The sequence below is a fragment of the Podarcis melisellensis genome (assembly GCF_964234715.1).
Source record: "Podarcis melisellensis genome assembly, chromosome: 8".
Classification (NCBI taxonomy): domain Eukaryota; kingdom Metazoa; phylum Chordata; class Lepidosauria; order Squamata; family Lacertidae; genus Podarcis; species Podarcis melisellensis.
In genome coordinates, this window is record NC_138540.1 from 84,965,972 (window position 1) to 84,991,901 (window position 25,930).

The 25,930-nt window shown below is 49.9% G+C and overlaps 1 protein-coding gene across 9 annotated transcripts in view; it reads right to left on the minus strand.

Moving 5' to 3' along the window:
* RYR1 (ryanodine receptor 1) overlaps positions 1–25,930 on the minus strand; it is a 213,709-nt gene that overhangs the window by 12,020 nt on the left and 175,759 nt on the right. For 4 of the 9 annotated variants that reach the window (XM_081921856.1, XM_081921857.1, XM_081921858.1 and 1 more), the window contains 14 exons: positions 19,254–19,334; positions 18,031–18,119; positions 16,565–16,693; positions 14,249–14,353; positions 12,655–12,684; positions 9,965–9,994; positions 9,334–9,415; positions 7,712–9,009; positions 5,277–5,347; positions 4,677–4,875; positions 3,818–3,904; positions 1,988–2,388; positions 420–462; positions 153–283 (listed from right to left, as the gene is read on the minus strand). In XM_081921856.1, coding sequence (XP_081777982.1) covers positions 153–283; positions 420–462; positions 1,988–2,388; positions 3,818–3,904; positions 4,677–4,875; positions 5,277–5,347; positions 7,712–9,009; positions 9,334–9,415; positions 9,965–9,994; positions 12,655–12,684; positions 14,249–14,353; positions 16,565–16,693; positions 18,031–18,119; positions 19,254–19,334 — 2,776 coding nt within the window. The remainder of the gene's footprint in view (positions 1–152; positions 284–419; positions 463–1,987; positions 2,389–3,817; positions 3,905–4,676; positions 4,876–5,276; positions 5,348–7,711; positions 9,010–9,333; positions 9,416–9,964; positions 9,995–12,654; positions 12,685–14,248; positions 14,354–16,564; positions 16,694–18,030; positions 18,120–19,253; positions 19,335–25,930) is intronic. The other 5 variants (XM_081921862.1, XM_081921863.1, XM_081921861.1 and 2 more) reach the window with 2 other exon arrangements.

A 25,930-nucleotide genomic window follows, 5' to 3' on the forward strand; every position in this document is an offset into this window, starting at 1 on the left:
CAACCAAGACTCCTAGATCCTTTTCACATGTACTGCTCTCAAGCCAGGTGTCACCCATCTTGTATTTGTGCCTCTCATTTTTTTTGCATAGGAAGCATAGGCCCAAGCAGCTTCGCCTTTGCCCCACTGCCAGCTCTGCCCATCCTCCTCACCATGTTATGAGAGACGTGTCTGGCTCAGTTTTTTTCTCGTTCTGCGCTGTGATTTCCAGACTGGCCAGATCTATTCCCAGCAGTTCTGCAATTCTCTCTCGCCCGTAGATGTCACCGTATTTGTTTAGCACCTGGAGGATGTGGGGGGGGGGAGAGGGATGTGGTTAAGAAAAGATGAGCTCTCCATCTTGTTAACCACCCCTGCCTTAGATCAGGAGAGCCTGAGGCCTTTGTTTCCCTAGCCTAGACAATGGTGGAAGATCTCACCTTTCTCTTGATGAATTTGTCCCAGTAGTTGCTTGGGAATGACCTGGCAAGGGGAGAGAAGGGGGGGGGAACCATTAAGAATACCATTCATTCCTCCTGCTCCAATGAAGGCTCCCTGACCTGCCAGGGCCATTTCTCTCCCTCCCACTTCTCCCCAAAAGCCCTTCCACCTGATCCTCTTCACTCAGCCAATCTTCTTCGCCTCCCCACTGTTTAACTGGCAACCCTGGTCCTTCCTCCTCGCTCATCAGAATCATGTCTGTTTAGTACAGACTCTCAGCCTTCCAACCTGCTGCGTCTGCTCAAAGGCCTGCTCAGCCCAGCTTTCTGTTTCTGTGAGTGGTCAGCTTAAGTAGGAAGCTCTCAAGCACGGGTGCAAAGGCTGGCCTTCCCCTGCTCTTATCCACAGCGCCCTCTCCGAACAAGGAGGCTTCCTTTTCTCTATCATGGCATAAGAGCCATCAACAGGCAATATCCCTCCATGAGTTTTTGCCTGGCCCCTTTTCTCCTCTGCAAATGTGTTTGGCCACCGCCGCACCTTGGGATGGCAAATAAATAAATAAATAAATAAATAAATAAATATTTTATTATTTATACCCTGCCCATCTGGCTGGGTTTCCTCAGCCACTCTGGGCATCTCTCAACAGACTATTAAAAGCACAATAAAGCATCAAACATTAAAAACGTCCCTAAACAGGGCTGCCTTCAGATGTCTTCTAAAAGTTAGATACCGTATTTTTCGCTCTATAAGACGCACTGGACCACAAGACGCACCTAGTTTTTGGAGGAGGAAAACAAGAAAAAATATTCTGAATCTCAGAAGCCAGAACAGCAAGAGGGATCACTGCACAGTGAAAGCAGCAATCCCTCTTGCTGTTCTGGCTTCTGGGATAGCTGCGCAGCCTGCATTCGCTTCATAAGACGCGCACACATTTCCCCTTACTTTTTAGGAAGGAAAAAGTGAGTCTTATAGAGCAAAAAATACGGTAGTTATTTACAGTGGTACCTCGGGTTACATACGCTTCAGGTTACAGACTCCGCTAACCCAGAAATAGCACCTCGGGTTAAGAACTTTGCTTCAGGATGAGAACAGAAATCGTGCTCTGGCGGCGTGGCAGCAGCAGGAGGCCCCATTAGCTAAAGTGGTGCTTCAGGTTAAGAACAGTTTCAGGTTAAGAACGGAGCTCCGGAACGAATTAAGTACTTAACCCAAGGTACCACTGTATTTCCTTGACGTTTGATGGAAAGGCGTTCCACAGGCAGGGTGCCACTGCCGAGAAGGCCCTCTGCCTGGTTCCCTGTAACCTCACTTCTCGCAGGGAGGGAACTGCCAGAAGGCCCTCGGAGCTGGACCTCAGTGTCTGAGCTGAATGACACTGTGCCAATTGGTGCTAGCCTGTCCTGAACCTCCTTGCCAGTTGGTTTTGCCCTATTGCCCCGAGGAGGGTTTAGCCCAGCTGCACTCTGGGAAGCCCTCTCCCCTCTTTCTGAACCTTGAGGAGGCGGGGCTGTTGCCCAGATGGGGTGGAGCTGCCACTTAGCCCCTCCCCTCCCCCAGATGGACTCACGGAGCATTGAGCACCAGGCGGTCCCACTGTCCCTTGATGTCGTCGTCCTCTGGCTGCTCCGTGATGTAGAGGCCGTCAAACTCCAGCTTCCGCGCCAGCTCCTTCTCGCGCTTGAAGATGACCAGCGGCACCTTCAGACAGTTGTAGCCGATGATGCAAAGGAAGGCCACCAGCGTGTGGAAGATGGCCAGGAACTGCAAGGCTGGCTGCATGTAGCCCGTGCTCTCCTCCAGGAAGAAGTAGACCACGCTGTCTTCATCGTCCTCATCCCCGTTGCCGTTCCCGTCCCCGCCGTCATCGTCCCCGCCACCAAAGCCAGAGCCGCCTCCAGAGCCAGACTCCAGATCCCCATCGAACCCAGAGCCCTCAAACTCCTCCTCTCCGGGAGGGGTGTCGGAAACCTGGGAATGGCAAGAGAGGAGGAGGAGGTTGGGAAGGAAAGTTGCAACCCTCGAGCCGGGAAGGTCTTGCTCTTACAGCTTAGCCACCAGGTCAGGGCTGGGGGACCTCTCTTCAGCCTGAAGGTCATGTTCCCTTCTGGGTCCACCTTCCAGTGGCGGGCGGGGTCATAGGCAAACGTTGGTGGAGCAAAGGATGCGAGCTTTGCCTTCATGCGACAGGCTAGTTTCTGCCCGCGTTGTCAAATGCCCCTCTCTGGCACTGTGATGGCCTGGGATTCAGACTCGGATGCTGAACCTGAGGGATCCCAGCCTGCACAGGAGTCCCCGCCTCCAGAACCAGCTGAGCCAGGGCTGGGGCTTGAGCCTGAAGGGTCCTCACCTGTGTGGGATCCTCAGGTGAGGGCATCAGCTGAGCCTGCTCTGGCTCCTGAGGTGATGGAGGACCCATTGGCTGCAGGTGCTCCACTCTCAGCCCCGTCAGAGGAAGCGGAGGTTGCCTCTGGGTCCGGTAACCCTCCAGCCTCTCCTGAGCTGCAGAGGCTCAGGGCAGAGAGGCAGAGCCTCCCGCAGGAGGAGTGCTCGCCTCCAGGCCAGGAGAGGCGAGTCACCAGAGGATCGGGGCCGCCCTATGCCTTGGGGAAGATAAAAGCCGGCCAGCCCCAGTCCCAGTTGCAGGAACAACATTGTTGCTTGCTAGTTCCTGCCTGCACCCTGTCCTGCTTTCCTGCCTGACCCACCCTGGCTCCCTGCTTGCACGCCTGTTCCTGACTTCACCCGACTCCCTGCCCTTCACCCAGCTTCAGCTACTACGAACAGCCTCCACATTGCACTTTTGTCCACGGACCGGACTTGGACCTCACCTCTCGGGTAACCCACAGGACCAGCACAGGCACCCAGTGAAGCAAGAGGCACAAGCTGAGTCCAAGGACACGATCCAGCTGGGGGCGAAGCACTTGGGGTGCAAAGCAGGATCAGAGAGGGGTGTGGGAAGGGGAATGTGCCAAGGGCCAGAGAGAGAGAGAGAGGTCTGTGGGGGGCACATTTGCCCTGCAGGTTGGCAAGAGTTCTTGGTTTCCAACCATTTGCCCTCCCACAAGCTGTGCTCAGTTGTTTTGGCTCCCAGGATGCTGTGTTACTGTTGTGGTGGCTATTAACATTCATTATGCACCATTCACCTTCGGGGAAGGTTGCCACTATTTAAAATACGGCGTAAAAAACTTACGGTGGGGGGGGGGAATATGTCATTGCGCACAACCTGCTTTCTCCCATTTGTGCACTTCCCAAACTGCAGCATGGATCTCGTCCTCTGGCATGCATTAACTTGTCAGACTTTGATTCTCCTCTTGAATCTGTCCTCTCCCCGCCACACCCACCATCCCTACTCCAGGGTGCCCCATCTCTCCCTCAGCACATCTCAAGACCTACTTACCTTATAGAAGAGCAAAATGAAGTTGATAGCAAAGGCCAGGAAGAGGGCGAGGAAGCGGAGATTGTAGAAATTCCTGGACAGGTAATTCTGCAGAGAGGGTGGATAAGAGGAGAAGAACAATGTGGGGGTGCATGTCCTTAGGAACATCGGGAAAGCCCTGCTGGACCAGGCCAAAGGGCCATGAAGACCTCCCCAAGCAGCTGGTACTCAGAGGCAGACTGACTGCGGAAGCAGAATAACGTCCCCGTGCCTAGCAACCACGGACAGTCTCCATTAATTGGTCCAACTGCCCTTTAAAGACATTCAAGTTAATGGCCATTGCCATATGGTTGAGGGAGGAGATTCCATAGTTGCAGTGGGTGAAAAACCGCCTCCTTTGTGGCGCTGTGGGTTAAACCACAGAGCCTAGGGCTTGCCAATCAGAAGGTCAGTGGTTCGAAACCCCGCGACGGGGTGAGCTCCCATTGCTCGGTCCCTGCTCCTGCCAACCTAGCAGTTTGAAAGCACGTCAAAGTGCAAGTAGATAAATAAGTACCACTCCAGCGGGAAGATAAACGGCGTTTCCGTGCGCTGCTCTGGTTCGCCAGAAGCGGCTTAGTCATGCTGGCCACATGACCCGGAAGCTGTATGCCGGCTCCCTTGGCCAGTAAAGCGAGATGAGTGCCACAACCCCAGAGTTGGCCACGAATGGACCTAATGGTCCATCATATACCTTTGTCTATCTCCCATGGTTCAGCTCCAATGGATGGTCCCACTGGGTTCTAGAATTATGACACAGGGAGGAAAACGCCCCCCCCTTCTCTACACGATGCGTAATTCGGAAACGTGGAGCCCAAATATCTCCGGTCATCTCCCTTACCAGGAACTTTGTCCTCTGGATCTCCAGCTCGTTCCAAAACTCTGAGCCTCCTTCCTCCGCCTGCTTCTTGTCCCTCTGGGCCACCTTCTTCTTCTGCTTGGCTGGTGGCTCTTCGTCCTCTTTAGGCTTCTCCTCTTCCTTCTCCTCCTCCTTCTTCTCTTCTTCCTCCTCCTTTGCTGCCTTCTCCCCATTTTCAGCACTGGGAGGGACAAGGGGGGAGGGGGAGAGAAAACTTGAAAGACCTTTGCCACCCTGTATTTGAACCCTGTATTCGAACCCCTCTCCAGCTGAAATGGCCCATACACCATGGGAAGCCAATGTGTCGCCCCCCTCAATGTTGTTGTACTTCAACTCCCATCAGCCCCATCCACATGGCCAGCTGCAAAGGATGTTGGGAGCTGGAGTGCAGCAACATCTCGAGTGCTGGTTCCGGTATTTTTGAGACCTTGAGGGATGGCAACTGGCTGCTTTTAAAAGTAAACATAAAAGGCTAAGGTTCAGGAGCATCCTGCCCCCAGGACCACCCCTCTGGTTTCTCCCCCTGCAAGTCCCAGCTTAATCCAGAGTGTGCAATCCGCTTTCACCAAGCACGGCACTCACTCAGCTTTCTCTGGTTCCACGGGAGGCTCCTCAATCTTCTCCAGCTCTGCCTCCCCTTCCTCTCCTTCCACCTGGAGAGTCAAAGAAGATGGGTTGGTGAATGAGTTGGTGCCACAAGACAGGCTGGGAGCAAAACGAGTTTGTGGGCATCATGGCTGCTACGTGGGGGGAATTTATAGCATGCCAGCGAGCAGGAGGCACCAAGGGCTATCTCCAGCTAAGTCCTACTTGGAGAAAACCCATTGAAATCAATGGACATAAGTTAGTCAGGTCCGTTAATTGCAGTGGCGCTGGAACGCTTCAACAGTTTGACTCCCTCCCACAAAGGTGCAGTCCTCCATCGCCTCCCAGGACAGATGGATATCAACTCAGCTCCAAGTAACATTAACTTCAGATGGAACGCCATAGTGCCCCTCCGAGACTTGGTGTTTAATATAAAGGACTTTCAAAGAAACCGGCAGAGAGGGACTGAGAGAGATTTAAGGGCCTCAGACGTGAGGTTGCCAGGCTGATAATAGATGGACTAATGGACAATGGTTCGGGGATCGAAATCGGGGAAGGGAGGGTGAGGTTTGCAAATCCAAAGGGTGTACAAATATATTTTGATTTCTTCTATCTTTTTTTCTTTTTGTGTTGTTACTAGTATTAAAATGGGGAATTCGTGGAAGGGAAACTGGGTCGATCTTAGAAAAAGTTTTTAAGTATAATGATTGATGTATATAAGCTAAAAGTTGATATATAAATTGAATTAAATATAACAACAAACTAAGGTTAAAAATTTAGGGATAAGAACTTGTTGAACAAATATTTGGACATGGAATACAAGAAGGGGAGGTGAGGGGAAGTTGTGGAAAAAGGTTATTGAAAATATGGATTGCAAATGTTGAATTTTTTTTTCTCTTTCTTTGTTTTACTTTTTTGTTTTTATGTACTATTTGAAACTCTAATAAATATCATTAAAAAAAAAAAAACTTCAGATGGAACGCCATGTTTGGCATTGGAAAAGAATTCTGCACCTGAAATGCAGAGAAGGGAGCTAAGGCAGAATAACTTGCAATGCAACCCGGACGAAGATGCATGGGTTTGTGAGCAGCGCTGGGTTTTTTCCTTTTCTTTAAAAAAGTTACTACTAACAGCATCTAGCTGCTGAGGCACAGCAATACCAAGCACAAATAATACAAGGTGATCCAAACACCCCCTTTTGTTTAAACAAAGAAATGTGGATGGAACTCAGGAGTCCTGAATCCCAACCTGCCCTCTCATCCCCTCCAGACCCGGAGAAAGAACAATATAACTGAACGGCGGAGCTAAAGTCCTCACACGATAATGCAAGTTGTTTGGAGAACAGCATCTCAAAATTCAGGCACGGCCAAATTTCAAAGGATGGCTGAGTTTCAGTTCTCAGGTGCAAACTCGTTCGGATTTCTCCTCCAAACATGGGGCTTAACTACACTTTCACTAGCCCCACTGCCTTCTCCCAGGGAAAACTGCTCTTTAGTGCTCAACTGAAGTAAACAGCAATTCCGTTGTTATGATTTATCACTAAAGAGTGGGTTTTCTCTTGAAAGGGAGTGAAGCAAGGGGGAAACCGGTGTGTGTGTGTGTTATTGGCTTGTTTTGTTTTTGTAATGTATTTTGTGTTTTCATTTTGAATCTTTGTTTTAAACCACCCTGTGATTACAGCTGAAGAGCGGTATACAAATTTTAAAAATAATGATCATCCTGCAGTACTTCTCCTATACAGTGGTACCTCTAGTTACGAACTTAATTCGTTCGGGAGGTCCGTTCTTAACCCGAAACTGTTCTTAACTAGAGGCGTGCTTTCGCTAATGGGGCCTCTTGCTGCTGCTGCGCCGCCGGCACACAATTTCCGTTCTCATCCTGGAGCAAAGTTCTCAACTCGAGGTAACTCTTCCAGGTTAGCGGAGTTTGTAACCTGAAGCGTTTGTAACCTGAGGCGTTTGTAACTCAAGGTACCACTGTACAGTCATACCTCGGGTTACAGATGCTTCAGGTTGCGTTTTTTCAGGTTACGGACTTGCCGAAACCTGGAAGTACCAGAATGGGTTACTTCTGGGTTTCGGCTGTCGCACATGCGCAGAAGCGCCGAATCGCAACCTGCGCATGCACAGACATGCCGCTGCGGGTTGCGAATGCTGCAGGTTGCGAACGTGCTTCCTGCACGGATCACGTTCGCAACCCGAGCGTCCACTGTACTTAATTGCTGACATTACCCCTCGGTTCACTTTAGATCGGGGTAGCCAACATGGCGGTGGTGTTAGACTCCAAATCCCATCACTCACAGGTCCAGTTCCTCCAGGGATCGTACCTCCCCACTCTCTGTGCCCTACCTACCCCCTAAGCCTTGTTTCCTCCTAGAGAGACCCTAGGAATGCCCACCACTATTCAGGTACCGCCTGAAGCCCTATACGTACTCCCAGTTTCCTCTTGAGGATGGGCGATCCTTCGGGCGTAGGGGGCTCCACCGGGGTCGTGTCCCCCATATCGCCAAGCCCACCCGGTGCATCAGGAGCTGTGGATCGGAAATGCTCTTTCTTCATGTCGAAGCCCTCCCCGCCTTCAGCAGGCGCGTCCTCCTTGCCGGGCTCCACTATCTCTGCTTCCTCCCCTTCCTCAGCCTCCTGTTCGACTTCCTCAGAAGGGGCCACGTCTCCATGCACCTCGTCCTGCGTTGGGTCGGGCATGCTGGCCAACAGCTCCGTCACAGTGATCTTCTTGGCTTCCTCCACCAGGCCGCCCCCGAAGAGCGTGTTCCAGATGAGGAGGAAGATGCCCTTGGAGATGTTGTAGAAGAAGAGGAGGATGCTCATCAGAATGGTGTAGATGAAGGTGGCCACAGCCACGGCCATCTCCTTGACCGTCATCTGCTTGATCTTGCGGAGCCTCCGGCGGATGTTGCGGTAGGTGAACATGCGGAAGAAGTTCAACACGCCGTCCAAAAACTCCCCGAAGACCGAGGATGACTCCGATGGTGCCGACACCTTCTCGGCTTCCCCACTTTCTGCCCCTTCTCCTTCCTCCTCCTCCTCTTCCTCCTCCTGGCCCTCCTCCTCTGAAATCTGTGCCGCTATCTGCATCTCAAAGATGGTGTCCTCGCAGAAGTTGATGAAGAGCTCCATCTTCTCCGACTCGCCCCCCTCGTTGACCACGTCGAAGATGAACTGCCGCTTGGACTCCTTGACCTGGGGCATCTCCCACTGGGCCTTGTTGGTCTCGCTGATCTCGAAGTAGATCCGTTCAATGCGTTTGCTGGCACCCATGATCTCGATGCGGCCCAAGTAGGGGCTGAAGTAGTTGAGGATGCATTCCGCCAACTCCAGGAAGGTCTTCAGGCGGTTGTCGTGCGGCATGTGCTCCGAGAGGTTGGTCAGCAGCACGGCGATGTTGAAGCCAATATCTTTGGCGGGCTCTTGGAATCGATCGGCAAACTCCTCGTAGTCGATCATCTCGTTCTCATCGGCCTCCGAGCAAGAGAGCAGGAACTGGATCTCAGACGGCGTGTACTGCTTTTGGCTATCCATGGCCTTCTGGAAATCCTTCTTGGAGATGAGACCCCGCGGGTCCGTGATGTAGTCTCGGAAGGCGTCCGATGCTACAATGTCCTTCAGCTTCAAGAACATATCGAAGAACTTGAGAATCATCTCCACGTTACTGGAAGACTCCACCAACATGTCCACCATCTGCCGAGCGATGGTGCCATTCACCACGTTCCCTGGGTAGGCACATAAAAAGTAAGGTTAGACATGGGAATGAGAAGTGTGCTGGGGGTCAATACACAAGTGATAAGTGGGTGGGTGTTGCACTCATGTAAGCACTGTCAGGTGGATTCAAGGTGATTGAGATATGTGCAACTTATCTCAGTGGGTTGTAGCAGTTTTGCATACACACACACAGACACACACACACACACACACACACAGGATCCCACGTTAAACCCCTAGCATCTCCAGGTAGAGCCAGAAAACACCCCTGTCCGCTCAGGGAAGCTGTCATGGAGCCCTGACTGGCTACCCCTGCCCTGGCTAAGGGGTCTTACCTTCCAGAAGGGACAGCAACATCACCACCATGTCTTTCTGCAGATCCAGCAGCTCCTTCAGAAGCCCAATTTGGCTTGAATCCTGGGTGGGAGGGAGACATGGGAGATATTAAGTGCTGCGGAACCAGAGACATCTCTTCCCGTGTCTTGGAGGCCTCCAGACGCAGATCCCCTTCACCCCCACACCCCACGTTCCACTTGTATTCCTAAGGTCCGACCTTCGCTGGCCCTGTCACACCAGTTGGCTTCTAACCAGGCAATGGAAACCCGGTCACAACCAGGTGTGGAACAGGAAGGAGGGAGAGCCAACAGAGACCAAGGAATGGGTCTCAACTTGGGCCATGAGCACTGTGGCCCATTCTTCAGGCCCCTGAGACAGTGCCACCCCAGGATGACCCCCTGAGGTCCCAGGGCACCTGGAACCGGAGCCTTAGAGGAGAGACTCAGATATCTGAAGTCAGCTTAGGTACACAGCCGGCCGCAGGGCACTGCTGTCACACTGTGACATGTGCGGGGAACACCTTACTCTAATGTGAGCATGCTGAGGAGGCCCCAGCCTCTCCTTCTCCTCCTCTGACTGAAGGACCACCCAAGAGCTGTGCCTCTGGAGAGGCAGGGACGCCCTTCTTACCTCAGGGTAGGATTCGCTCCGAAATTGGTCCTCATGGGCAGCGCAACAAAGAGATAGTTTTGGTGAGGGGCGGAAATATCCCCCAGTGCTGTCTCCCCGCCCATCCCAGCCACTGCACCCCCATTTCCTAGCCTCGCCTGCTTGGGAAGAGGACGCTGGGAGGAAAACCCCCTTGGTGAACGTCATCCATGACACTCGCTCCAGAGACTGGCATCACGGGCATATCTACACCACAAACAAAGAAGACTTTCCCCTGGTGACGAGGCCTCTCAGGTATCTGAAGCCTCTCTGGCAGAACTGCAGTTCCCTGGGAGAGGGACAGACTCTGAAACCAGCTTAGGGCTGCGAATCTAGAATCGGGGAGATGAGTACAGAGGCCACGGCGCTCCAGAGGCGCTGTGCCTCTTCGCCCGCAACTCCCAGCCGGTGTCAAGCCGAGAGAAGAGGGCTGGCTGCCAGCTTAAGTCAACGCCAACGCAAACCCTCCCCTTCGCCCTCAACGCCCGCGGCATGACAACATGAGCTAGGATGGGGCATGAGCCAGCAAGCCAAAGCGGTGGCCAACCATGGAGCTCCTGACGACCCCGTTTAATGGTGGTGGCTGGAAGGGGGGTCTGGAGAAGCATGGAGAAGCAGAAAAGACAGGAGGAGAGAAAGGAGGGCTAGGGTGATGAGCAAGGGCCAGCTGCCGCAGACCGAGAGGGGAAAGCAGGCTAGGCCAGACCACCATATTCCCCTGCACTGAGGCATGATGGGAAAGAGCAACAGACATGTTTATGGCTCTCCTGCATGGATCTACCAGCAAGGGCTGAGGGTTTTCTTAAAGTGTGTGTGTGTGTACAGAATGGGGAAGTGAGGTTTCCCAGGCAGGGGCAGAGAAGAGGGCAGCTATAGGGTGAGCTGGGGGGGGGGGATTCTGAATAATAATAATAATAATAATAATAATAATAATAATAATAATAATTTTTATTTATACCCTGCCCTCCCTGGCCAGAGCCGGGCTCAGTGCAGCTAACACCAATAAAATCACAGTAAAAAACATAATAGGGGGGGATTTAAAATACAGGTTAAAGTGCAATTTAAAATGCAGCCTCATTTTAAAAGTAGCCGATAAATCAAAACCATAAGGGGAGGGGAAACATAAGGGTCAGGCTGAGTCCAAACCAAAGGCCAGGCGGAACAGCTCTGTCTTGCAGGCCCTGCGGAAAGATGTCAAGTCCTGCAGGGCCCTGGTCTCTTGTGACAGAGCGTTCCACCAAGTTGGGGCCAGTACTGAAAAGGCCCTGGCCCTAGTTGAGAACAATCTAACCACCTTGTGACCTGGGACCTCCAAAATGTTGTCATTTGTGGACCTTAAGGTCCTCCACGGGGCATACCGGGAGAGGCGGTCCTGTAGGTACGTGGGTCCTAGGCCGCAGTATTATTTTATTTTCAAAAAAGGCCTCTGTCAGGCACTTTCCCTGCTGCTCTGTGTGTGTGTGTGTGTGTGTGTGTGTGTGTGTGTTGGGCCTTGCAGGTTAATGCAATGGTAAGGTGCCAGGGTTCTCAAACGATGAAGGTGTCAGGGTTCTGGCAACGATAGCAGCTGCCTTGCAGCACACCCACTGTGACACCTTACTAAAGTGTCTTCTCTGAAACCATGGGAATGTCTGTGTGCATGTGCATATGTGGAGATGAGGCAGCAGAGTTCCATTTCATTACATAGCCTCCCCTCTCCCTGACCAGCAAAATCATATGCCCTTTAAAAATGTGTTTTGGGAGGGGGTCGTTGGGTTGTTTTTGTTCAGATCATGTATTTTGTGGTTTTATATTCTGATTTTATCCTGTGAACTTTCCTGAGACCTGCGGGTATAGGGGAGGTATATAAATTTAATTAATAATAATCATATAATTATGCAGAATTGTAAATAAAACAAGTGAAAAACAAATTACACACATTTGCATAAATGTATGAGATAAAAGTATTCAAATACAGTGGTACCTCGGGTTAAGTACTTAATTCGTTCCGGAGGTCCGTTCTTAACCTGAAATGGTTCTTAACCTGAGGTACCACTTTAGCTAATGGGGCCTCCTGCTGCCGCCGTGCCACCAGAGCACAATTTCTGTTCTCATCCTGAAGCAAAGATCTTAACCTGAAGCACAATTTCTGGGTTAGGGGAGTCTGTAACCTGAAGTGTTTGTAACCTGAAGCGTATGTAACCTGAGGTACCACTGTATGTTGGGTGGAATGACCATATTTTCCTGTCTATAAGACGCCCCCATTTATAAGACTCTGATTTAAGAAAATGTGGGGGGGATCTATCAGTGTATAAGACACCCCCAAATTTTGGACATTATTTTTTAGGAAAAAGCCCTAGTCTTATACACAGAAAAATACGGTAATTTTCACAGGCTGAAATATCTATGGTAGTGTATAGTAATGCCTCAGGACCCTTTTGGGTGTTTTCCCTGTGTGTGTGTGTGTGTGTGTGTTAATTAAATTGGTCTGGCCTGTTGAAAGGAGGAGTAGAGAAAAGGAGCCATGGGAAAGCAAGGAGAAGTGGATGGGAAAGGGGGAAAAAAGAGAAAAAGAAGTGAAAGAGGACAGAAAGAAGGAAGGTACCAAGAAGGATGGGTGGGAGGGAAGGAAGGAGCAGGCAGAGTGAGCAGGGCATGAGATGGCCACATACTACTACATAAAAGGTTCTTACGCCATTTCGAAGTCCTGGGGGTTGGGTCATCTGTCACACATCAGAATAAAAATGTTATTCAGAAACATTTTTAAGAACATTTTTGTATTTTGCCAGGTTTACCATCTAGCACGTTCCTTTGTTGCTTGGGGGTCAGAACAGCCTTGCCCTCCCTTCTCTGGGGAAAGGGGGGCGTGTGGGGTGGAGGAGAGGGGCAAAGGCAGGGAGGAAAAGGGACACCTGCGCATATCTTCACTCTCCCAGTGTGGCGGAGGCGGAATCTGCCGTGGGGAAGGACACTGAGCCTGGGCTTCAATCACTAGATTTCACAACCTCCGCAGCTCCAGGCTCTGGGTCGTACCAGAGCCCTTTCTATTGCGCATTCACGATTATTTCTGCTCTTGATGGTATCAAAGGGTGGCTGTATGCAGCCCCCCCTTCAGCATGGCTTGCACCTGTTTGCACATCGTTCCAGGAAGAGCGGATTTGATAGAATCGCCTTCTAAATGCAAACTTAAATTGAATTGCTCGCCCATTCCAAAATGGAACTGGCTGCTAGAGATAGAACTGGAAACCCACCCCCTCTTTTTCCAAAAGTCTTGGTGGATTCCAGTTCAGTGGCAGGGAGAGGCATTCATGACACAGGGCAGGAAAATGTGTGCATCTGTCTGCAAAGGTGTCATCGTGGTATAAAGGAAGGCCAGATGGTGAAATACAAAAATGGTCCTTTTCAGGAGGAGGGATGCTCAAAGCTGTTGCTGAGAGATCAGGAGTGGAAGGGGTGGGGGTGGGGGGAGGCACAGAGCAGGGGAGCCTGGGGTTAGTGCAGAGATTAAAAGGGAGACCGCACCACACACAACCTCACCTCCCCCATCCACCCCACATCTCACCCTACCCCGATGTGGCAGGGAGCCAACCCTCCAGTGCAAATGAGCCGAGGCACCTGCAGACCCATTTGAAGTAAGCAGAGTCTAGCTAGAATTTTTTTTTTTTAAGGAGTTTTACCGCAAAGGGGATGGCAGGTGGGGAGAAATTACTGAGGACATGCACCAGACAGCGACCCAAACGCAGCCACTTTGCATTCACAGCTTGACTTCCATTTCCCCAAGCCTGGCTATAAAATCTAGAAAGAGTTGGCTTTGTGCACCTAAAATTGAGCTTGGGGTAGGATCTAGCTGGCAAACTTTTGCTAACGGTTAGGAAAGATGGGATGCAAAAGCCTGGTTCCTTGATTCAAGAGTTGGCTACTGATTTGAGAGTTTGGCACCCAAATCTGAAAGCCAGGCTCCTCTGCTGCCGTTGCGTGGCTTCCAAAGTCAACCGTTTGGCAAGACAATATGCAGAATATTAAGTTTTCCCTGCTTAGCCATTGATGTTTGGGGCCCTGGGGCTTGCTCTTTCTTCGAAGCTGGCCAAGAATGGCTGGTTCACAGTTGTGGGGCTTGGCTGTGGAGCGGACCACGTGGCCTTGCATATCTTCCATGCGCTAAGACCCTGTCTGCTCAGGATACTTTTCCTCAACCGCTGCTCATGAGCAACCTCCAAGATATTCCCTACCCTCTGCCCCTTGCCAGGGTTCAGACAAAAACTTGCACTTGCTCGTTTTCGCTTTTACCTGAGCCAACTTCATCATCATGTGAGCAAAGACATGGAGGAAGCCAATGACAGCGTCCCACAGCCTGCTGTGTGCCAAGCTCTGCTGGTTCCCAGTGCACGGTCCCTGGCGAGGAAGGGGAAAATAATGGAGTGAAGATATCCGATTTATACCTAGTAGTCTGAACATGGGGCTGCTGAAGATGATCTGAGCATGGGGCATTTGTCCTGCTCAGCTTGTACACAGCTCAGTGTGGGGTAAATCGCCACATGGGAGCCTAAGAAAGGAGGAGCTGTGCACTCCAGAAAAAGATGGAGAGGTGAGGGAGATGGATAGATGCAGGATACCCCGTGGGATAGAGGCTCTCCCTGTGTTTACATCCGTGAATGAATGAATTTATTATTTCGGTCACAGACCAGTTCCAGCCCACATACAATATCAAGGAGGTCATGAAACACAATAGGGGTACATTTGAAGTTGCAATCAGGTATAACAGGGACAATACAGATATAGCAACAGTTAAAAAATATATAAATTAAAACTTAAAAAGGTAAAGGTACCCCTGCCCGTACGGGCCAGTCGTGTCCGACTCTAGAGTTGTGCGCCCATTTCACTTAAGAGGCCAGCGCTATTCAGAGACACTTCCGGGTCACGTGGCCAGCGTGACGAAGCTGCTCTGGCGAGCCAGCACCAGCACAGCACATGGAAACACCATTTACCTTCCCGCTATAAAGCGGTACCTATTTATCTACTTGCACTTAAGGGTGCTTTCGAACTGCTAGGTGGGCAGGAGCTGGGACCGAAAGACGGGAGCTCACCCTGCCGCGGGGATTCGAACCGCCGACCATGCGATCGGCAAGCCCTAGGCGCTGAGGTTTTACCCACAGTGCCACCCGCGTCCCTAATTAAAACTTAGTCACTAACATATAACCTAAAATTATCATTTAGGGCCTTAATCATTATGATAGCACAGCTTGTTCCCTACGTTTTATGGCAATCGCACAGAATTTGGCTACCCTTAGCATGATCTCAGGATCCTTGTCCTCTACAAGGGATTTTAGACATTGAAGTTTGGATTTATTTGGAGATTTTTGCAAAGCGGGGTAATAAATACTGAGCGTGTACCTCTGTAGAAATGGCAGCATAACAAGGCATGAGAGACAGTTTCTACCTCCATCAAGCCGCAGGGGCAGACTCGTTCCGTGTATGGTTTACCCTCGAATCTGCCCTGCAGTAAGGCAGATGGCAGCTTTCTCAAGAGACAATGGAGTGTGCTTCTGGGGGTGAAGTCAAACTGCTGCATTAGCAGCACCAAACTGACCTCCCCAGGACACAAGCCTGGGCACTCTGGACGGAGGTGCTGGGCTGCCCAGACAACAAGACCCCCTCTCAGCCTCAAAGGTGAGATCGAAAGGAAAGAAGAGCAAGATGTTTGGCACCAGATTGGCTGCAGGAGTTGCTGGAAGGAGGCCTACCAACCATCTTAGGGACTCCACTCCGGATTTGTGTAGGATCAGAGATTTCCTTCTCATAGATGGGCTACCTTCCCAGGTAAAAAGGTAAAGGGACCCCTGACCGTTAGGTCCAGTAGTGGCCAACTCTGGGGTTGCGGCACTCATCTCGCTTTATTGGCCGAGGGAGCCAGCGTACAGCTTCTGGGTCATGTGGCCAGCAGGACTAAGCTGCTTCTGGAGAACCAGAGCAGCGCACGGAAACGCCATTTACCTTCCCGCCGGAGTGGTACCTATTTATCTACTTGCACTTTGACGTGCTTTCGAACTGCTAGGTTGGCAGGAGCAGGGACCGAGCAACGGGAGCTCACCCCGTCGCGGGGATTCAAACCGCCGACCTTCTGATTGGTAAGTCCTAGGCTCTGTGGTTTAACCCACAGCGCCACCCGCATCCCTACCTTCCCAGGTAGATGAGCCTTATTTGCCTCTCACTTCCTTCTCCAGTATGTGCAGGAACCGCTTTCTTGACTGCTGTACTATTGGTCTTGTCCATTCAATCCACTGGAGCCTGTCTTCGAATGCAGGGGAAGTCCCTGACTCACTGTGGACTTGAGACCCATTGGCTGCTCTCACCTGATTTAGCTGGCCAGTCATAGCCGTTTCCCGGGATGTGGCCCCTGTCGCCTGCTGACAGCTTCTAGGAGCCACAGGTGTGAGCTGAGTGCAGGGTGGGGAGGACCATAGGTGGGCAAAGGGTCCCCTACCAGAGGTACTACCTCTTCCCCTAACACCCCATACCTCCAAAACACAACCCGCTCTCTTCTTCTGGTTGCAATTTTTAAAACTGATTTTCAGACAACAACAACAACAGTGGCAGTAATAATACCTGGATGTACTCAGTGAGGCTGTTGAAGACCTGTTTGGCTACAGCCATGGCTTTGGAGAAGTTTCGCTTGCCCTGTTCATCGATGACGTCCTTGCCCGAGTAATACCAGTAGAAATCACTAATAGACTCCTGGCGATTTCCGTGGGTGGGAAAGAAATCGAAAGGTTACTTTGCCTGCCCCATTTTCCACTACCCCGCTGGGTCCAAGGAATGCTGTCTGTGGCCAGAATAAAGGTAAAGGGACCCCTGACCATTAGGTCCAGTCATGACCGACTCTGGGGTTGCGGCGCTCATCTCGCTTTATTGGCCGAGGGAGCAGGCATACAGCTTCCGGGTCATGTGGCCAGCATGACTAACCTGCTTCTGGTGAACCAGAGCAGCGCACAGAAACGCCGTTTACCTTCCTGCCGGAGTGGTACCTATTTATCTACTTGCACTTTGACGTGTTTTCGAACTGCTAGGCTGGCAGGAGCAGGGACCGAGCAACAGGAGCTCACCCCGTTGCGGGGATTCAAACCGGCAACCTTCTGATGAGCAAGTCCTAGGCTCTGTGGTTTAACCCACAGCGCCACCCGCATCCCAGGTGGCCAGAATACGAAGATGCTAAATCCGAGATAATTTGCATGATTCTACCGGGAGACTTGATTGTCAATACTTCCTATTTTATGACCTGATCCAGCTTTCCCCAACCTGGTGCCCTCCAGATGTTCTGGACTGCAACTCCCACCAGCCCCACCTAGGACTTCCAATTCTCAAGGGCTGCCCGTTAGTGGAGGGCTTTTAGTTCAGGCCTCACTAAGCAGGCCTCACTTATTACAAGAAGTGCTGGTTTCAAGTACAGTACGATCGCATCTCATCTGGGGTTCGGTGCTAAGGGTTCTGTGTATATGCAAAAACATGTATACTCAAAACCTTGGAACAGCCCCCACAAGAGCATCTTGGGGCTTCCGCAATCAATGCACCATGGTCCATGGAGGCTCTAGTGAGATCTCACTGGGCAGTCTAAGTTCCTGCGAGATCTTGTGTGAAGCATCCCAGACCTTGCACACAGAGAGCTCTTTTTGCACTGAGTTTTGCCAGCACAGAAAGAGCTTTTAAGCTCTCCACCTCGCTTGCCAGTTAAACTTGTGGGATTTCAACCAGCAGCCTTCAACCACGTGTAGCTGAAACCCCACAAGTCAAATGCGCATAAGATGCGGTCATCCCATATTCTGGTGCCAAGGGCAGAGTGCCTATAGGCGCAAGAAGACCTTTCCCCCGACAAAGAGTACATTTTGAAATAAAAATAAATAAATAAGGAAAGGGCCTTGCAGGTGACGAACCAGATTCTCAGATTTTTAAGGTTTGCAGAAGCAGGCTGAAATTCTGGTCAGCTCAAGAGCTGAAGAGCAGCTGTATCTGGGTCTCATGCTTTGACAGAACTGTCACTTCCTGAGCCGGATTTGGCCTGGGATGAAAGCACCCACCTGCAGACGCAGAAGGTAGTCAACAGTGCAGATGATAATGTTGATGGTGGTCGTGTTCCCCGTCTGTGTCCGCAGGTAGTTCTGGAAGTCTGGCGTAAAAAGGGAGCAGGGTGAGAATGGGACACTTCCTTCCGCTGACAATATCTTGGCTCTCCTACCCCCACCCCAAAACCCCACCTTTATATTTGCAACAACCCTTAGCAGTAAGCCAATGCATCATATGTGATGTCAAGTGCTGGACAGGTAGCGACACAGCAGCAGAAAGCAGGATTTAACTTCCCATGCTTTAGATGATGCATGGAGAGTTCAGTCCTGCTCAGTTAAGACTTTTTAGAAGGTTCTTTTTTTGGGGGGGGGGGACTGGCTGGTGCACTGGAACCTTTTAGAAAGCAGGATTGAGCCCCCTGCATTTCAAATGGTGTGCTGGGAGTTCAATCCTGCGTGGTTCAGGCGTGCTGTGCTAGTGTGATGGGGAAAACTGGCTGGTGTGCCCGAACCCTGCAGATGTGCAAGGAGTTAAATCCTGATTAACCTCTTCCCAACCTCCAAGGATCAACTTTGACAGGTGAGTGGGACAGCCCACCTGCTGATCAGTCAATATGACATCAGTATGATTGACAGGGTGCTGCTGCTCTTACTCACCTGTCAAAGTCAGTCCGCCAAGCGGGAAAATGGCAAGACAAAACTGTTAGAGTATATTGAACTGGCTAGATTAACAGAGGCAATTAGAGATCACACTAGACAAGAATTTCAAAAAGCATGGGGAAAGTGCAGAGACTACTTCACAAAACAGTGGCCTAAAATTCATACCTGGGCTTGTTTCGATTAATGTCTGCAGGAGACTTTGTGGATATTTAAGTTATAATTAGAAAAATCTTAATAATTATTCATAAAGGAAACAGCTTATAAGAAGTAAATAAGGATGCCAGAAACAAGATAAAGGAAGTCTTTTATTTGGTTGTTTGTATTGTTGTATATTATGCTTGTTGTTTGTTATGTTTGTGTCTGATGGTTTGTGTTATGTTGTAAATAAAATTTCCAACAAAAAATTATTTAAAGAAAAGAAAAGAAAAGTTCCCTGCCCCTGACACTCCATGCACCCTTTCCATTAGGCCCCAACTATCCTGCCCTACCCTGCCCTGTGTATTCTCCCATCCCCCCCCCCTCTATCGACTCCATCAGCTCCAGTTTTGGAAGCCCTCTGGGTGGCATGTGGAACCTACCGTTGTTGTGTCCTTCGCACAGGAGCTGCAGGAACCGGAAGAGGTCCTGTGTGAACAGATCGTCCGCCATCACCTTCTCTCCTAGAGCAGGGGAGGGGTCAAGGGAAGAGAGAGAACTGGCCAACGTTAGCAGCAGCAACACGGAGAGAGGAGGAAAAGAAAGGAGTTGGGAATGGCGGCAGGGTGAGGGCGGGTTGGGGTGAACGGGGCAGGGGAGAAATGTGCGGTTAGTAGAAAATGGGGGTTCTCCAACGCTGGGCTTGAGAAAAGGGGATGGTTTTCGGGCAAGGCAATCCACACGGCAAAACAAGGATGCTGCACACAAATCAAGGGGCCGCCCTGCAGGCCTCACTCTGGATGTTATTATTGTTGTTGTTGTTGTTGTTGTTGTTATAAATTATATACCGTCCTTCATCAAGAGCTCCCAGGGCAGAGTACAACATTAAAAAGGCATTACAGAACGCCAATGATAAAAACATAATAAAAAAGCATACTGAAAGGCAGCCTAATAATAAAATACAGTCATACCTTGGAAGTCAAACAGAATCTGTTCCGGAAGTCCATTAAACTTCCAAAACGTTTGGAAACCAAAGCGCAGCTTCTGATTGGCTGCAGGAAGCTCCTGCAGCCAATCGGAAACTGCGGAAGCTCCGTCGGACGTTCAGCTTCCAAAAATAGTTCACAAACCCAGAACAGTCACTCCTGGGTTTGCGGCGTTTGGGAGCCAAGAACTACCGTATTTTTCATCCCATAGGACGCTCCGTCCCATAGGACGCACCTAGTTTTTTGGGGGGGAAATAAAGGGGGGAAAAATTCCCTTTATTTCCTCCCCAAAACCAGGTCAGGGAAACCAAACCAGGTCAGGGAACAGCGGTATGGCGGTGCTCCGCCTCCCCGCTGTCCCTCGAGCTTGTGGGGCTGGCCGATGTCTGCCCGAAGCACGGGGCGCGGGAACTCCCGCAGGGTTCCCCAGGCTGCGGATATCTGCCCGGCCACGAGGGGTGCTCTGCTTCAGGGCGCCCGCGCGCCAGGCAGCAGGCTGCTATCCGCAGGGCTCCCCAGGCTGCGGATGTCTGCCCGGTGCGCAGGTCGCTCTGCTTCAGGGCGCCCCGCGAGCCGGGCTGCTATCTGTGCGCACCGACCCCTCTCGCTCTCCAAGCTACAGCGAAAGCCTGTATTTGCCCCATAGGACGCACACACATTTCCCCTTCATTTTTGGAGGGGAAAAAGCGCGTCCTATAGGGCGAAAAATACGGTAAGCTGTTCGAAAACCAAGGTACGACTGTAGTCATCATAATAAAATAGTCATCAGAATAACTATTTATTAATAGCTAGGCCCGCACTGAAGATGGTCAGTAAGGAGCGGCTGAGCCTGAATTAAGGACCATGGGACACCAATTCCTTGTTTCAAGTGATGCTTGTTGGAATAAAAAAACTACTTGTTGCCTACCCTAGATGTTTGCATTCCTCCTGAAGGAGCAGGCAGCCTCCATAGCTAGAAGTGCCTTTTATCAACTGCAATTTGTTTAACAGCTACGGCTGCTCCTGGACCAGGAAAGCCTTGCCACAGCAGTTCATGCGCTGGGTACTTCAAGGCTGGATTGCTGCAAAACGCTCTATGTGGGGCTTCCCTCGTGCTTTTTCTGGAAGCTGCAGTTAGTGCGGAATGCTGCAGCATGATTGCTGACAGGAACAAGGCCTTGTCGGCACAGGACACCCGTGCCAAAGATCTGCACCGGTTTCCGATTTGCTACTGGGCCAAATTCAATGTGTTACCATCAGCGTATGTAAAGCCTTAAGAACTCAGGTCCAGTTTACCCATGAGGTCGTCTTATCCCTCATGGGCCCACGTAATCGCTTCAACCGGTGGAATTGGCTCTACTACAGGTGCCGCATAATACCAGTTCCACATTTGCAAGAACCATTTGTGTGGCCTTTGGAACTCCCTGCCAATGGAGCCTTGTACATTCCTGTTTAGACAAGCCAAACCTGGATGCTTATAAATTGAGGTAATTTTAACCTTAGCATTTAAACTTCTGTCTGTTTTAAATTTGCTTTATTTTATTGCTTCATCTTTTTGCAAACCGCTTTGAGGTTGTTGCTGTTTTTTATTACCATCCAGCAGGGTATACATTCTATGAAATAAACGAATAAGCACAAGAGAGCAGATCTACCCAGGAAGCGGAAGGAATGGAGGTAGTAGGATTTTATTATTAACTTATTAATTAATTGCATTTGTATACTGCCCTATATACCTGTAGGTCTCTGGACAGTTCGCAGGATAAAAAAAAATCATAATATAAAAACACAAAATACATAATCAAAACAAAACCACAACCCAATAACGTCCCACCTCCACAACACATTTTTAAAGGGCATTCAATGTCAATCAGCCAAAGTCCTGCTTAAAGCGGAACATTTCTGCCTAGCGCTCAAAGGTATATAATTCTCGGCTTAATGTTCCACCTGGGTAGGAAGAGAGCGGTGCTTGTTTGAAAGCTCCCCTCCCATTATTGGTGGGGAGCTGGACCAGAGTGAGGACTGCAGCAGCCGACCAAGAGTTAGTAGGATCACAAAGTGCCATGCATTTGGTTAGGGGATCTCGTGGCTCCATTGTGTAGGGAGGGCAGAGTTTGTGTCTGGGATATTGCTTCCGGGGGGGGGGGGAAGGGTTATTTAGGCTATCTGTGACATTCCAGCAAAGGCTCAATGTCAACAGATAAAGTCCTTTGCAAAATCCCTGCATGCCTATTGCTGGAGGTTACATATTTTAGTGGGGAGCAGGTGTTGAGGCTGGGAGTGCCAGAGTGTATGCAGGCAGATGAGAGTAGTTCGGTTCAACGCAATTAGCATAAACGACCGGTTTATTCTATCCGGGTTTGTTTGTTTGTTGTTGTTGTTTAAAAAACCTGTGCACCCACGGCCAAATTTTGAAGTGTAGTTTTTGTGCGGAAAACACAACCTGAGTAAAACAGAAAGTAAGGACTTGACGTGGTGCAAAGGTGAAATAAATTCCAATGGACCAGAATAACGTGAGAGCAGTGGACAGACGCGGAACTGCGATGATGAAGAATTAAGAATAGAAGTTGGAGGAGAGTGAGTGTAAGAGACCCAGGATGTGGCCCCCATCCTTGTGGGTTAATAGAATTAGTTGCAGAAGGTCAGCGACCTGTTCACACCACCCGTTCTGTGGCATTGGTCATTAATGAAGATATGAATCCAACGGCACGGGGAGGGCAAGAATGGTGGATGGGTCTCCCATTCACAAGAAACGCCCCCTTCCCTTTCCATTCCTCCGGGTGGATTCATATTAGCCCACCTGGCATTAATGACCAGCCCCTTTTCCATTTTTCTTCTTCTTCATGAAGTTGCCTCCTCCACTTCATGGATGAAGCCAAGTCAATCACCTGATATCTTCCCCCTCTGGCATTGTCTTCCCTTTGTGATGGGGCAATCGTGGCGCTCGGGGCGGGGCTGGGGTTGGGCGTGGGGGTATTGGAAGGACAGGAAGAGATGTTGCCCAAAATCATCCCGATAAGGCTTGTTTTATCTGAGGCTCACAATGAGAATCCAAAAAGCTCCAAGGCACCCTTTCCCCAAAAGCTGGCACCCTCTGGACGCTTTGGAGAACAATTCACACCAGCTGGCATGGGCTGATGGGAGTTTTAATCCAAAACATCTGGAAGGCGCCAGGTCAGAGTGCAATGGAGCACTAAAAGGAGATAAACAGGACAACATAGTTGCTACAAGGACAGCAGAGACACCGCAACTCTAGAGCACAGAACAAGAGTAAAGAAAATGTACTACAGTGAGGGCTCGTCTACACTTCCTTTTGTGTCGCTGTCTGCTCCAATTTGGCAGTAAGATGCGTGTTTTCCTGGGAAAAGCAGTGGGGCAAAAAACAAAACCCGCAAATCTCATACCTATGCCTAGAAATGCAACACAAAAGGAAGTGTGGCTGAGCCCTAAGTGACTATGGGGAGGCTCACAAACAGCAGCACGTATAAGACAGAGGAACCATTATGAGAAATCACAAAGCGTTAAGCGATAAAGGAACAGAAATGTTACACAGGCAGCCAAAGAAAGGAACAGGTTACGTCCACATCATACAATTAAATGGTTCTTATTCCACTTTAACCACCACAGAAAATCATGGGAACCATAGTATGTGAAGAGTGCTGGTAATTGTAGGTTTGTGAGGTCAGCACCCTCTGCAAACTACAGTTCCCAGGATTCTCCATGGCTGATGAAGTGCTATGCTTCAAATGTATGGCGTTGATGTGACCACAACTACCACAAGGACACCACAGGCTTTCTCTGTGAAGACCCGCTCTTTAAAGCTCAATCGGAGCAAATGGCGATCTGTTGAAGACTCACGTTGACGTTTGCTCTGATTGAGTGCTCAAAAGTGGGGGTTTTCAGGGCCTACAACTCCCATGATTCCTAGCTAACAGGACCAGTGGTCAGGGATGATGGGAATTGCAGTCGAAAACATCTGGAGGGCCGAAGGTTGGGAAGGCCTGCCCTAGAGCGTTGTTTTTTTGAAAGAGTGAAACGTGTTACTACAAGGATGAGAGCCAGTGTGGTGTAGTGGTTAAGAGCAGTAGCCACGTAATCTGGGGAACCGGGTTCGCGTCTCTGCTCCTCCACATGCAGCTGCTGGGTGACCTTGGGCCAGTCACGCTTCTCTGAAGTCTCTCAGCCCCACTCACCTCACAGAGTGTTTGTTGTGGGGGAGGAAGGGAAAGGAGAATGTTAGCCGCTTTGAGACTCCTTAAAGGGAGTGAAAGGCGGGATATCAAATCCAAACTCTTCTACTCTTTCTTCTTCTTACAGAAGAATGAAAAGAACAATATACAGTAGTCAATAGGAGACTACTACTAGGACAGCACTTTCACCCAAGAAAAACGGCCAAGACATACCTTACAACATTAAACAAGAGTTTAATATACTGTATAAACAAGAGGGCTTAGCTGGACTTCCTCTCATCCTGCTGCTTCCTCCCTGGGAGGAAAACCGCTCTTTAGCACTCAATCGGAGCAAATGGCAATTCTGGTGTGTGCCCCCCCAATTTGACCTTTGCTCCCCATCTTGTACTAAATAGTGGGTTTTCCCTTGGAAAGGAGTGGGCCAAGGAGAAAAGGGCTTGGACCCATGCTTTCTAGGCGAGGGACAAGTGGACATGTGGACAAGGCCGGAGTTACTAAAAGGACAATCCAGCTCCATCTTAGCATACCCAAAAGCAGCATGTGGTTATTGGGTGTGAAGTACATCATCCCTACAAATATTTTATGATTTTATCTCACATGTATTCTGCAGCATCTTATGAGCAAAAATCACCAAAGCAGTCATTACAAAATTGCCACACTGCTAATAAAGAGGTTGACTTTACTATGGTGCTACTAGCTGGTTATTCTATAGTGTACTTTGAAGTATTTGACTCTGAAGATGCTCAACCATTACAATATAGCTTGGTTACATCATCATCATCATCATCATTATTACAGTTGTACCTCGGAAGTCGAACAGAATCCGTTCCGGAAGTCCGTTCAACTTCCAAAACGTTCAGAGAAACCAAGGCGCAGCTTCCGATTGCGGAAGCAGCGTCAGATGTTCAGGTTCCAAAGAACGTTCACAAACTGGAACACTCACTTCCGGGTTTGTGGCGTTTGGGAGCCAAAACGTTCAAGTCACAAGGTGTTCATCAACCGAGGTACGACTGTATTCATTAATCACCTTCTAAACCACTGTCTCAAGGTGATCTACATATAAGATAATTTTTTAAAAAGTTTACACTCCCCAAACTATAAAGATGATGTGTAGCCACTACAAACACTACAGGTTTAATATTTAAAAGTATCATTAGCACCTTGTCGTTGTTGTAGACCCCAGGATACTCATTCTAACCCTGCATTTACTGGGATAATGAAGATGTTACAACGTGGTTACCAAAGAAGACATCACAACAAGTATATCACACTTCAACTCAGCAACGTTTCCACACCACAGGGCGACTGCTCAGTTATTATGTCACGATGACACTCGCACATACCCCACAGATATAAAGCACGGTACACACGACCCGTTCAATATACCAAGCTACAGGACACGCCTACATAGATACTAAGAAAAACCATGTTTCTGCAGCAAATTATTACAAAGATGCCACATTCCTTACTGAAGAACTTGTTGCAACAACACAACCAGACAGTTATGCTTACACCTTGAATTGTTACTATTCCACGTACAGGTAACACAGACTGAGGTCACATTTGCTGAATAACTAGGCCTGCGTTTCCTAAACTTGGGTCTGCAGCTGTTGTTGGACTACAACTGCCATCATCCTTGGGTAGCAGGACTAGCGATGATGGGAACTGTGGTCCCAAAAAAAATTGGAGACCCAAGTTTGGGAAACCCTGAACTAGGCTCTCGCTACAAGCAGAGTGGAGCCCAGGAGAAGGGTCAGAAATGGTGTATCTACACTTGACCCCCACTGAAAACTGGCTGGGAGGGCAATGTTTTCAGGGGCGGAGATGGTGGATTCTGACCAACATCTTATTGGCTACTCCAGATTGAGAGAAGCCCAGCAGGGTGGCTTCCTGGTGACCTTTCCAAGGTCAAATACTTTTTTGGGGGGTGGGGTGGGAGGGGAGTGTTGGTATTTATAAGAGCACAAG